The sequence below is a fragment of the Phyllostomus discolor genome, chromosome 1, assembly GCF_004126475.2.
Source record: "Phyllostomus discolor isolate MPI-MPIP mPhyDis1 chromosome 1, mPhyDis1.pri.v3, whole genome shotgun sequence".
Classification (NCBI taxonomy): domain Eukaryota; kingdom Metazoa; phylum Chordata; class Mammalia; order Chiroptera; family Phyllostomidae; genus Phyllostomus; species Phyllostomus discolor.
Window position 1 is genome coordinate 173,443,528 of NC_040903.2, and position 14,053 is coordinate 173,457,580.

Consider the following 14,053-nt stretch of genomic DNA (forward strand, 5'->3'; position numbering starts at 1 on the left):
AGGGACACACGTGTCTAGAGGAAAAACCATGTGAAGTGGCAATGAGAGGGCAGCCATCTGCGAGCCAAGGACAGAGGCCTCAGAGGAAACCAACCCTACTGGCACCTTGGTCTTGGACTTCCAGCCTCTAGAGCTGTGAGAAAATAAATTTTTGTTTTTTAAGCCACCCAGCCTGTGGTATTTTGTTATGACAGGCCTAGCAAACTAACACAGCCTCAAAAACAGGAAAACAGGGTGGGGGCAAACAGTTGGAGTCCTGCATCTCCTTCTTTAAAGAGTTGCTCTGCCCTTTGGGCTGAGCTACTCAGGTCCTGAATGAAAAGACAAAGCGGCAGTGAGCAGCCCTCTCAGCGCCCGGACTCTGGCAGGGCACTGTTTCTGCCTCTGGCTTCCCCAGCAGGGCCCCTCCAGCACCAGTGTGGGAAGAAAGCCTCTCATGCCTTCTGTGTTCAATAAGCCAGCGTCTGCCCAGAATCAGGTACCACATAGCTGTGTTGGAGCTGAAGAGGTAAGAGGTGCACCTAGGCCCTAGGAGCCCCCCACCCAGAGTCTAGGCTATGAGAGTTGACTGCCACTGTGGGCCATGGTTGTTCTCCTTCTGCATTTCTCAGAGCGTAATTAAATTATGGAAATAACAAATCCCTTAGGTTGTCTGAGTTCCTCAAAGTTGACAAATCTCCTTTTCAAAATTGGCCCCAAAGGGGCACTTATGACAAGTACCATTGACATTATTATCACCATTTCACAGATGGGAACATGGAGGTCCCGAAAGGTTGAATGACAGCAGCTGAGAAGTGGCAGGACTTAGGCCGGGGCTCGGGGCTCTGAGTGGTGATATATAGTAAGGACTGTCACGAACTAGAAAGGGGGATGAGGGGAGACACAGGATCACCTTCTCTCAGTTGAAAGTGAGCAGAAGAAAACCCAAGGGCTGTCCCATCAGAATAAGGGAATGGTTCAAATGGCTTTTCACACCCCAGCTAGTCTCTGGGTTTAAACTCAAAGAGCCGTGCAGGCACCTGGAGCGTGAGCTGGCAGACAGCCTAGTTGGGCGTCTCAGAGTGCTTAGGCAGACTCCGAAGGGAAGTGGTGACTGGGGAAGTGAAGCCATGAGGGACAGGGGGCTTATTCCACCCTTTCTTTTTAAAATGTGAATAATAATCCAGCCCAGGGATTCTCACGGGGTGGCGGGATGACCCCGGTGCCAACGCAACCACGCAGGAAAAAGCCTGCATTGAGTGGTGAGGGGAAAGCATGCTCAGGGGTCAGCGCCCCCTCAGACTCCAGGTGCCATCCCCTTGGGCATCTGATGACCATTAGGGTTGCTTTCTGTCACCTCATTTCCTCCCTTTATTATTTTAACATAATACCTGCTATGTGCAAAAGAGTAGGTAACTAATAGGTAAGCAAGAAAGCATGAGGATAAAATGAACTCCAGGAGCACACGGTGACCTTGGTGCTGGCCGGAACACTGCCAGCAGCCAGCAGCCACCCCTGCATCCCTCTTCGTCTCAGTTGCCCAGAGGCGAGCTTCACCTGGAATTCTGAGTGTAGTCATTGCCTTGCTTTCAAGATAGAGTTTTACCACGTTTGCATGTATCTCTAACTAACCAACACATGGTATGGTTTTCAAGCTTTACAAAAATAGTATTAGACTGCATGTGGTGGTTCTCTGAGACACTTTTTTCACTCAACAGTATTTCTCCAAAAAAAGTTGAGAAGAAATGTGGATTTGGGGGTAGGCCAAACTGGGCTGGAATCTAGATCCCAGGTACTCTAGCTGCGTGATTGCATACAAGTCTCTAACTCTGCCGAGTCTCAGCTTCCTCAGCTGCAGAAATAGGGCTCCTGTTTGCCCTCCAAGGTTATGCAGGGGAGTAAATGAAATGCTGCGTATGAAATGTTCCTACTGTAGAACAAGTTTTTAAAAATGACTGTGAGCTTTTTCTTTCATTTTTCTTCTAGCTCAGGGGAGGAATCACTGATTCACAAGGAAAAAAAAAGTATTTGTCCTTAGATGATATCATCAACTTTTCTTTAGATTAAGAACTGGGAATGTGAATTTTATTCAATAAGCGAAATCATTACTGAAATATGCACTTCAGTTATATATTATGATTTGCTAATGGGCGGAAGAGGAGTGAAAGGGAGAACTAGTGGGAGAGAAGAAAAAACAGGAAGAGAGACACTATGAATGGGAGGTCACCAACTGTGTCTCTAGGCTTTGAAATGTCAATTACCCATTGTGTGCAGCTCTTCAACTGCTCCAGTCCCTATGCCTTTTAAGGTTTGCTTATAATGGGATCCTCTCAGCAGACCACCAAGGCACAGTGAACCTAACAATGTCAGGACGACATCAAGCTGGGAACCAGATGGAAAGAAAGCTCTGTGAGCCCGTGACAGACGGAACCCCTTGTGCCGTCCCAGCCTTCAGCTGGGCTCTTCTCACGTGTGCCTACTTTGTAGAGCACAGGGCTTGACTTTTCCTTTATAGAGACTTTGTGGTTCACTTCTTCTATGGTATGGCTTTCATTTGCTTCCAAAATAAGGTCTTCAGCAAATAAATATGGGAGTGGAAAAGGCAGATGCCATCTAAGATTTGGAATCAGGAAAGCCAGTCAGGTTGACATTAAAATGCAGCGCGCTAAAATATTTATAGGTGCATCAGTGAAATATTGATGCAGCATCCTGGAAACACACAGGCAGACGCTCTGGGGCAGGACACCCTCAGACCTCTTTGAAGACTTGCCTTTTAACCAAGCACAGCTTTCGTCACTGGAAATGTTCCATACGCCTCAGAGCACACCGTGGTCTCGTTCAGCCTTGAAGCGATGGTTTGTCAATACTTCCTCCTCAGAGCCAGCGGAACTCCCGCTTCCCCTGGGCCAGCCGTGCTACCCACCTTCATACCAGGACGGTAGCAGCCACCTGCCAGCAGGGAGGCCACGAGGACCGAGTCCTGCATGGGAGCAGTTCAGGCGCCTGGCTCTGGCTGCTGGGCTTCAAAGGCATCCTTGGGCTATGCATCCTTATAGGCCCCTTCTGTCCACTGCCTGGCCCTGTGCTTCCCAAGAGATGCTGGGCAGCCCAGCGGGTGCCATCCAACGCCAGAGAACTGGGCTGAGGGGAGGTGATCAATAGGGCTTTAAATCCCCTGGAGGAGAGGAAAGCGAGGAGGCACAGCCTGTGGACCCGACAGAGTCCTGCATGCACAGGACTCAGAGTGAGGACGCCTGTAGGGCGGGGCCACGTCTGTCCCGTTCTCTGTCCTCCCCACGTCCAGGACCGTGCCAGGACCAGTGCCGGCTCACTGACCAACATGTGGCCTGTGGAGGCTGGCTGCTCAGATGCCCCCAGCCAGTGGCAGTGCCCGCTGCTGAGAGAAGACAGGCGGCAGCAAGTGTGACCACTTCTCCCATTTCCAGGAAAGAAGGATGAGGCAGGGGGCAGTCAAGGATAGACGAGAGCTTGTTTAAACGGAGGCAAAGCGGCTGCTCGATCCTTTCCCTGAAAGGTCTCCCATAGCTTGTCAAGCTGGAGGAAGAGCGCCTCTCGAGGAGTGAGGAAGGCGGGGCTTCCGTCCGACGTTCTCACACGTGTGCTGTGTGATGTGGAGCTAGTCCCTTCCTCTGCAGGCTTCAACTTCCTCCTCTGGAAAATGTCGTCGTTGGTGAAATTCTGAAAGGCTAATCCTGTGGTCGTGATTGGAACTCACACTGCTTTTGTCAAAGCCACTCACTGCTCTCCTTTCTAGCAGGAGGGCAGTCCCCTACCCACTACCACACTTCACTTTCTAGGAGCACCCAGTGAGGTCCCATTCCAGAACATTCCTTGCCGATTTATGTGACCAGCCACAGCCAAGAGCCCCTCACTGGCCCAGGGGCCCTGAACACAGTTCTCAGCCTCCGCGAGGCTGCAGAGAGGCCCAGAGCTGGCGCTGCCTGGGAACCACAGGTAACCCTGCAGCGTCCCCAACAGGCTTGCAGGTCCACTTCGTTTCTGCCTGGAAGGCCTTTCTCCTGCTGCGGGGCTCTTTTGCTGTGTGCCCACCCTCTGATGAAGGCAGCTTGGTCCACCCTCTCACATGAGGTGCCAAAACTTGCAGCGGACAAAGGGAAGGTCTGCTTCCCCTTCCCCGCCGGCCCTTTGCTTTCTGCCCTTTTTACTTCCTTCCCCTCTCCTTCCTGGTTCACTTTTCCCCACTCACCTTCCAAAACCTTCCCTTTCTTCTCACCTCTTCTGGGGCACTTTCTCAGATTCAGGGCCTCACCCTGACCCCTTTTGCTTTCTGGCTTCTAAGGGTCTTCTCTTGGGTTTCTGGCCAGCAACACCATTCTTTCAGCCTGGAATGCATGGCCCGGGGATCTGTGTCTGTGAAGGTTCCCTTGCCACACTCACTGACGGTGCAGGCAATCCACCTCTCTTTCCTCTCCGCTCTCCCTGTGGGTCCTTTGTCCTTCTCTAACTGCCTCTTTAAAAGGCCGCCTGCCCTTATCTTGGCCAGAGGTGGCAGGTGTGTTAGTTTTATAGGGCTGCTTTAACAAAGTAGCACAGACTGCTGGTTTAAACAACAGAAAGGTATTTCCTCGTAGTTCTGGAGGCCAAAGTCTAAGATGGATGTGTCAGCAGGGTTTGGTTTCTTCTGAGGCCTCTCTCCTTGGCTTGTAGGTGGCTGTATTTTCCCTGTGCCTTCACCTTAGCCTTTCTTCTGTGTCCTAATCTCCTCTTCTTATAAAGGCACCAGTCATATTGGAATTAGAGCCCACTGACCTCATTTTAACTCAGTTACTTCTTTAAAGACCGTATGGCCAAGTATAGTCAGATTCTGTGGTACTGGGGGTTGGGAGACACAACTCAGCCCCTACCACCAGGGGTGGTGGTGATGGCAGTAGAGACAGCACAGGCATCATGTGCCGTGTCTGATTTAGGGGAGGGTATGGAATGTGGGATGCCTTGTGTCCAGAGGGGATGGTTCAATGTGACCTTCTGAGGTACTAGCCACTCAGCACCCTAACCCTGGTGCTCCCCCAGAGTGGCAGAGACATCCTGATGGAGAGAGCCCTAAAAGAAGCCAAGCATCAGGTAAACCAAACGTTTAATAAAAATGAAAAAAGTTACAATACAGTGGGCTGGCCATGGGCTGCTTTAGAAAGTCTGATATGTTGGTCGGCCTGACAAGCTGAGTCCACGTGGGTTCTAGGAGGTCACAGGACTGGTCCCTCAGACCCCAAGATTTACTTCACTCACTTGGCTCGTCCCCATGGGGGAGGCCTCTGTCCTGCTGGTATAATTACTGGCCAGGCTGGTTCTGAACTCCCTCATCCTGTGAGGAAAACTGCCTGAGTCTGACCTTCACCCTTGATGACAGTGTTCCTTTACATTGTTTTCTTAAGGCCACGCCCGCACCCCAGGCTCTCAGGTTGGCAGACAGGTGGGAGCCGGATCTGTGCAGGATAAGAGCTTTGGGAATGGCGGCACCTCCTCCGCAGGGAGCAGCCACAGCTCCCAGTCTCCCGGCTCCCCTGCAAACTCTTCAGAATCCTGCAGACCCGTCTCTCTTGCAGAATGTTCAGGAATGAAGAATGCCTGGGTGCTGGTGACCAATGGAGACCAGGAGTCTGCACAGAAGGAAGCCCTGCTGGGCCCGGGCCTCCCTGGTGGCCCCTGAGAGCCAGGCCGGTTAGGAGGTACTGCTCCTCCTCCGGGAGTGGAGGGCTCTCCTCTTGGCGATGTCCTCCTCTGTGTCACTCTCACAGTTCCTCTAGGAAAAAAGAGAGAGACCCAGGGCAAGAGGGCCATGACATGTCAGGAGTGGGGTTGTGCTGGGCAACCTGGCCTGGTACACTGGGGCCAGGGGCCTACAAGCTGGAGAGGCAGAGGCTGCCATTTGTACAGAGAATGGGCGAGGGTGGGGAGGGGAGGGGAAGGACCTGAACTGGGGCCAAACCAAATGCCTTGAGACTCTCCTTCCAGCAGAAGGAAAACAGGAAAAGCATCTAGAAGAACCAGGTACCAGGAGAAGCCAAATTATAACAATCATGAAAATTCTATCTGGTGGCTGCCACAGGATCAAGACACTTGGGTACGTGGTCTGTGTGCTGTGGGTCTCCTGAACTCAGACTGGAGAGGAGGGGGGAGAAGGGAGCCACCGGCACCTCCCCAGCCTCCGACCCCACATGCCCTCTTCCTCGAATGGCGTGGGCTGCACCTTGAGCAAGCCTTGCCGGGCAGTTTTTCCATCTTCACGGAAGAGGAAGAGTAAAGCCGACTCCCTGGCTGCACCACAGCTGGGGCCCTGGAGGCCACAGAGCCTTTTCTGTTCAGGCCACACTGACCTCACAAACTGTTAAAATTATTATAAGAACTAATTCAGAAAGACTTCAGCAAGTTATAAAAATATCTGTTGTCGCAGGTTCGATTCCCAGCCAGGGTACATGCCTGGGTTGCAGGCCATAACCCCCAGCAACCACACATTGATGTTTCTCTCTGTCTCTCTATCTCCCTGCCTTGCCTCTCTAAAAATAAATAAATAATTTAAAAAAAAAGAAAAAATGAAAAAAGTTAATTAAAAAAAAATTTTTTTTTTAAATATCTGTTGTAAGATGTTCGATTTTAATGCTTCCTAAGCAAAAGAACCTTTTTAAAAAAAAAAAAAAAAAAAAAGTCCCTCTGGGAAACATTATAATAGACATCTAGAACCCGATCCTCTTCTGTTTATAGGGTGAGCCACTGAGCTAACGATGCTGGGCATTCGAGTAAAGAGAGGACTATCTGTAAATGCTTACACAAGAACAAAACTTAGGATAGAAATTTACAGTCCTTTCAACGCTCTCTGGTCCTGCATCCCCACGGCTGCTTTATATCAGGGCCACTCAGCTGGGAGGCCTGCATGCACCTTCCCAGAGGCTTCTCTCCTGCCCCTGACATAAACCACCTAGAAATCCAAGGTCAAGATCGGCTTCAGCCAAATACATCCTGGACCAAACCCAGCTATAACAATAAAAATAACTCAAGCTCTGCTGAATAGCAACTTTTTAGCATGCGTCAGAGCCAAACAATAAAAAAGTAAACGAGGTGGGGGGACTCTGTCTGTCATTAACAGGGATTTTCGGAGGGAGGGAGTCCAATCCCTTTTACAGCAGATGAGGAAAACAACCAGGAAGAGGACATAGCTTGGCCAAAGCCACACAGTTGTTTCAGTCCCCTGGAACCATACGTCCTCAAGTCCTGGGCAAGAGCAAATATCAACAAGAGCTCAGACCCTGACCGGCATGGTTCAGTGGACTGGGCATTCTCCTGCAAAGCAAAAGGTCGCTGGTTCGGTTCCCAGTCAGGGTACATGCCTGGGTTTCAGGCCAGGTCCCTGGTTGGGGGTGTGAGAAATGCAACCGATGTTTCTCTCTCACATCGATGTTTCTCTCCCTCTCTTTCGCCCTCCATTCTCCTCTGTCTAAAAATAAATAAATAAAATCTATTTTAAAAGCTCAGTCTGAATCAAGAGGACCCCAGGATGTGCATGGTGGGGGGCGGGGGGCAGGAACACACGGGCTGTGCCGGTCCCACGGCTGAGCCCAAGTGCAGTATGCTCTCAGGCTGCTCGGGGCTGACTGCCCATCCGTGTCAGGCAGCTGCCGTGCAGCCCAACCCTGAGAAGCAGCCACCTCTGTTCCTGACCTGTGCCATCCCCACAGTCCTGGGGCCCTCACAGCACACAGAGAGCACTGGGGAGCATCTGTCCATGGAACCTCCAGCAGTTGAAACACTAACACTGCATCCAGAAGCACTGTCACTGCACTCTAAAGTCTACAGGAGCATTTTAGCAACGATGAGAACTGCTAATACGTATTGAGTGCTTACGTGTCAGGTTCTGAGAATACGTCATCATGTGATATTCATGACTGCCCTATGAGGCAGGAACTACTGTTAACCCCCTTTCACAAAGGATAATATTTGGCACAGGGAGGTTAAGTAACTTCCTCAAAGTCACACAGCTATTAAGGGGGCAACGTGAATCCTGGCAGCCTGGCTCCAGAGGCCACATTCTTGATCAGTATAAGTTCCTCAATGGTAACAATGTAACAAAATGTACACTTGTATAAATGTACATTTATATAAATATAACAAGGTACATAAATGTAACAAAACTGTAACAAACTAATCAAATATGATATCTACTTGTTATTAGTATTAATGTTAATCTAAAGCAAAATGGAAATGGAACCACTGAAACATGAACATAAAGCTCCTGTTCTACTGCAGATCTTTGGATTGTCAGGAATGCATTCTGGATTGCCTTGGTAGCCCCTTTATTCAGAGTCCTTAAGGTCCCTGGCAGGCTGCAGGCCCCCAGGGAAAGGCGGGGGCAGTGCTGTGGCAGTGCCCTCCAGGAGAGGATTCGAGGTTCCCCAGAAGTGAGGCTTCTCCTGGCACCACCTCCGTGGTCCCCCTGAACACAAGGCCTCCACCAATCACACAGTGCAGAGGCGGGCAGGACCAGAACTAGCTGAAAACAGTTAAGTCCCATCCATGCCCCTTCATCCCTGGGCTCCAGGCCACCCCTGACTCCCACCCCAGAAGAGGGTGCTGCATTTACCCACCAGGTTCTCCTCTGGCCGCAGGTGCACCTTCTTCATCAGGGAGCGGGTCAGGTGGTTACACAGGGAGACGATGCTGAAAGAGAGCTGAGGGAGGGAGAGAAAAGGAGTCGCCAGCGGGAAAGTGCACCGAGACCCAGGAAGGAAGGAGGAGCCTGCCTGGGTCCCCTGCACCCGCAGCCCCTCACCCCTGAGCCCTGACACACCTTCCACCGCCTGCGGACATACTGCTTCTTGAAGTTCTCCAGGTTGACCACGGACTCCCTGCGCACCAGGGCTTGCTGGTTGTCCACGGGCTGGGAGACAAAGTAGAGCACGGCAGCTGACCCTTGGCTTCCGATGGCAGCCACCCCTCTCCGCAGAACCCCTGACCACATGCCTTCCTTAACCTGACCCTGGCAGGGCAGGGCATGCAGAGGGACGTCACGCTGAGGGCAACATTTATGGAGGTCTCAGCTATTCAGGGATGCCCTTGGTGCCCCTGAGCTGTTATCCCCGCAGCCAGACACACATGCTGGCTGGGATGGAGGCTGAGCCCAGCGAGGGGAAGAGAGGGAGGCAGGGCGTTTAGTCACCATTGCTTGGGGGAAGGGTCATTGTGCAGAAGCCTAGGAGGCCCACCGTGCACTGGGCCTGACGGGCCTCAGGAATCAGATGCCTTGTTGGCATGCGGGACATGGGTGCTCCAAAAATAAATGGAAGGAAATAGGGGCTTTGATAGAGGTCAAGAGGAAACAGTATGTAGGTGCCTTTCACCGCCAGACAGTCAAAGCTCAACCTAAATCCTGACTTCTCCAGGAAGCCTGGATGGCTCCTCTGAGCCTCGGTTTTCTCCCCTGTAACATGGGGACAATAAATAACACTGTGTCTCGGGGTTGTTTAGAGTTAAATGAATGCGAGTATGTGATGTGCTCGACCTAGAGGTGCTCAATAAAGAGCAATAAATCACGGATAGCCTTCCTGCCCCCTCCATCCTCTCTTTTTAAAATTTATTTTATTTAAAAAGCAGTTTTCTCTCTACCAAAAAACTAAACATATATAATGTATACCATTTGATGAGTCCATTCCCTCTTGAATTCCTCCCATGTTGTAAATAAAACCAGGTTTTCCAAGACTGAGAGATCCAGAGATGGGCTTCAGGGGTTCTTTGAACCTTCTGAAGCGGTTTGTGAATTTTGGTGTGTACACGGGTGCGTGAATGCTCCCAGCGGCGTGACTTACAACAGCCCGGGAGCGGGAACAACTGAAATGTGCATGGAGTGACAGTGGAGAGACAGAACATGGTCTCTCCACACAAGGGAATGCTCCGCACAGAGGAAGGGAGCGCTATCGCTGCTGCACCATGAACGAGCCTTGACAGCACTGCAGGTGAAAGAAGGCGGACATAACAGGCCACATACTGTGCGGTTCTGTTTACACACTATGTCCCGAACAGGCAGGTCCATAGAGGCAGACGGTAGATCGGTTGCCAGGGGGTGGACAGAGGGAGGAGGAGGAATGACGACTAAAGGGCATTGAGCTTCTGTCGATGGTGACAAAATGTCCTGGAATTATATAGTGATGATTGCTGCCCAGTCTTGTGAATACACTAAAAACCACTGAATTGTACACTTTTAAGTGGTAAATTTATGAAATGTGAATTATATCTCAATAAAAAATTAGTGTTTATGCACAGATAGACATTGCTTCTGCAGAGTCGATGGCTTTCATGGATTCTCAAAGGACTCCGTGACCTCAAGAAAAGGAACTGCCCAAGACGATCCATCAGTTCCCCTCCAGCTGTTTCTCTCTCCGGCAGCAACGCCCCGTCTGGCACCCGAGTGCATGCGGAGTGAGGAGCTCACTGGTCCCTGAGTGCTGATATCTCTCTGCCAGGCTTGTTTATTTGTCACAGGCGCTCACTCAGCACCGGGGGAGGCCCGTGCATGCTGCTGGCCCACGCTGCCCTAGGCTTAAAATCTTCTGGCAGGAGGCCCTCCCCATGACCACCCAATCCCTTCCCCTTGGAAGGCCTCTGTGTGTTTCAAAGCCCAATTCAAATGGGACCCCCTTTAAGACAACGCCCAATGAACAATGTCCCTCTCCCCAACATGACCAAACACCTGGGAGCTCCCTTGTCACATATGTCACCTGTCCCAGTCAGCTCTGCAGGGGAGTCATCCCACTAGTGGGAAACAGCTTGAGGGCACAGAACTTTCTTCATGTTTTTGTCAGTGTCCCTGGCCCCACCTCCTCCCCACTCAGAGCATACGATGGTGGGTGCTTAACAGTCACATGGTGAAATTGTTTCCTGAGCTGCTGAAGAGACAAACTGGAATAAAATCCTAGGAGCCGGGGCCTGCTCACTCCTGCCAGTGAGAGGCCAGGCACCTGCATCAGCAGCCATAACATCAGACAAGGTGTCCAAGCCCAAAGGTCTCCCACAGCTCTGCCTGGGAGTCAGCAGGGTCCTGGGAGGCAGAGAGGAGACTGCGAAAACCTTGCCATGTGAAGGAAGGCAAGAAAGGCAGGGCGAGACACTCCCAAACTGGAGCACTGTGGTTTGGACCAAAGAGTGCAGGAGGAGAGAAGGGAGAGAAAGGAGGAAGGCAGAGAGGGACGAGAAAAGGGCACTGAGGGATGGACCACCAGGCTAAGCTCTCCCAGCTCCTTCCTTAACTGCCTCCCACCTCCCCTGCCACACCTGCAAGCCCAGCCCTGGGGCTGGCCCTCACCTGGAAGGGAGCTGCAAAAGAGGGCGAGCTTGCCTAGTCCTGGTATCAAAGCCTTCCCAACAGCTTCCTGGCACTCTTAACAGAATTCAAAGGCTCACCAAGATCCCCAGGGGCTGTACCATATGGTTCCTTCTCCAATCTGATTTCCTCCCTCTCTCCTTTCTATTGCTGTGGCTCCCATCAAAATGGTCTGCTTGCTGGCCCAGGAATCCAAAGTCTCAAGGTTTTGTCCTTGCTCCTTCATATATTCATTTTGTCACTTTGTTCAGGTCCTTGCTTAAATGTCACCTTCTCGGGGAGGCCTTCCTTGACCGTCCTATATAAAATAGCACCTCAACTGCTTCACACAACTCACTGTGCCTGTGCCCTATTTCTTCACAGCAGGTCATTTTATTCTGCAATTATTTACTTTTTTTTGTTAGCTTCCCTCCCCTGCACCTCCCAGCAACTAGTGTCTCCTTTCCAAGGTGACTTCTTGCCTCCCCTACCTACCAAAAATTTTTACCTCTAACTTCACTAATGTTTGCAACTCGCCTTGGAGCCTAACCCTTGCAGCAGACACCTGCACTGCACCTGGAGAGTCTGATGAGGCAGGATCAGTAGACTCTGGGAGGAAAGGCACCTCTCTTTCTCCACTTACTAATTGGCGCCCTTACCAGGAAAGAGATGCCTAAGCCCCATGGCTGGAAGGTCAACATGCAGGCTAGGGGAGTCCCGTTAATGAGAATCCCATCTGCCAATTGGTCACAGGAGTGCCAGCAACTGAGCGGAGAGGCCCAACTAAAATAGGTATCAGGTGGGACCATTCCCAGAAGCCATTCAGAGGAGGTGATACCATTACTTCTGGGGTCCTGTCTATATGCTACACAAAACAGCACGCGCCTTGAGGAGGAGTCCATCCGGGCTATAAATCTACCAGCCTGGCCTTTCCTAACCGATGGGCCTCCTTGGTTGCTCAGAGGGCTTACCAACTGCTGATGATCTCATCTGACCCTTAAAAGTCAGAGAGACATAAATTCTGCAGTGAAATCTGCTCTCAGAAGAAATGTGGCACTAACACTTTTGATTCAATCGGGAGTGTGAGGGGGATGGAGCTACGTTCTGCCTTCTCCTGACCCCCACCCCCACCTCTCTGCAAACAGACACTGCCCACCCTTCTCTGGCCTGTCGTCCTTCAGGACACCAGAGTCTGGGCAGTTCTGGCCAGGCTCCTAGGAGCATGTTCGGTGTATCAGAAAAATGTCAGGGAGGCAAGAAGACAAAATGCTGTGGCTGAAGTCAGGTTTTGTTTTGCAGATGCAAATGCCTTTGAAAAGGCCCAGCGGGATGTGCTAGGTCAGCAGCGGGGAGACGAAGCAGCAGCCACCCTGGCTTTTCAGAAGAGGCACTCCAAAAGATTTTCTCTAAATACCAGGCCTCCTCTAGAAACTGCAAACAGATTGCAACTTTTCAAACCATCTGTGCCATTTCTCCAGCCCCATCCTCCACTGAAAGCCAGGGACACCTGAGCGCCTTCATCTCTCTCCTACTGGGGCTGTCACTCTAGCCCCTCTCCTCCCCAGTCTCCTTCAGTGGAGTCTCTCTGTCGGTGGCCCCTCCACTTCTCCCTCTTACTGGCTGTTTTGCTGGCTGAAGCCGGACCCTGCTGGCTTCACCTCACCTGCTGAAAGGAGCTCAGGATGCTTACAGATACCTGAGCCTCTGCCTCCTTATAAATGGGAGGGGGGAGCCACACAAAGGATGTGTCCCTGCAGGTTGTCCCTACACCAAACAAGTCAATGGAAAGAGGGAGGAGTGCCCTTTTCCCTGCTTGGCCTGGTCTCACTCCTCTGAGTTAGGTCTCAGCATGGACACACTCTCACTTTTAGTCCACGCTCCAGGGCAGTCAGGCTTCTGGGCCATTTCTCGTCCCCAAGAAAAGCTTCAAAGGCTGCCCCTGCTGTACTGTTACAGAAGACAGGAGACCTGAGAGACACAACAACCAAATGCCTCGAGTGGCCTCTGTTTGGACCCTGATTTGAACAAACCAACTGTAACAGAACATCCTTGAGAAAAGTGGGGACGAGCGGGTACGGAATGTGTATCCAGATGATATTAAGGGATTATTCCTGGCTTTGTCAGGTGTGATAGTGGCGCCGTGGTAATGTTGAAAGGAAAAACTCTTATCAGAGATGCTAGCTGAAGAATTTATGAGTTAAATAAGTCTGAATTTGCTTTAAAATACTCCAGAAAAAGTAGTGGTGGAGATGCATGAGAGATGACTGGCCACAGCTTGCTTAACTCTTGAAGCTGGTAACAGGCACATGGAATTCTCTGTACCATTCTCGACACTTCTGTGCAAGTTTTGAAAATTTCCCATAACAAAAAAAACTCTCCCCTTCTAATCTCTGTTGTCTCCTTCTCTTTAATCTCTATGTCACAACCCATGTCCCTGGCCCCAGTCTGGGTTTACCCCCATCCCTCCAAATTCTACCTGGCAGCTTCTCCGCCTGCTACAGTTTGGGGTGGGCGGGGTGGGGGGGCATGTGTTGAGCATGTTTCTGCCCTGGGCCTCCCCTCTTAACTCCTCTCACTCAGGATTCCTCTCTCTCCCGTTTTCTGGAATAGTGGGTACCCGTTTTACCACTCCCCACGGCCTCTCCCAGCTCTCAGGTGGCTAGGTCCCCGCTGGGCCCAGACACAGAGTCTTTTATTCAGGAGTTGTCTTATCCTCATCTGTCACCCTTCTCCAGAGCCAGAGCACGG

The 14,053-nt window shown here is 51.2% G+C and overlaps 1 protein-coding gene across 1 annotated transcript in view; it reads right to left on the minus strand.

Annotated features, from left to right (window-relative positions):
* Positions 1-5,078: 5,078 nt before the first annotated feature.
* DAPK2 (death associated protein kinase 2) overlaps positions 5,079-14,053 on the minus strand; it is a 107,661-nt gene continuing 98,686 nt past the window's right edge. The window contains exons 10-12 of the mRNA XM_028508181.2: positions 8,801-8,890; positions 8,598-8,681; positions 5,079-5,761 (exon numbers count right to left, since the gene is read on the minus strand). Of these exons, the coding sequence (XP_028363982.1) occupies positions 5,681-5,761; positions 8,598-8,681; positions 8,801-8,890 (255 nt within the window). The 3' untranslated portion in view covers positions 5,079-5,680. The remainder of the gene's footprint in view (positions 5,762-8,597; positions 8,682-8,800; positions 8,891-14,053) is intronic.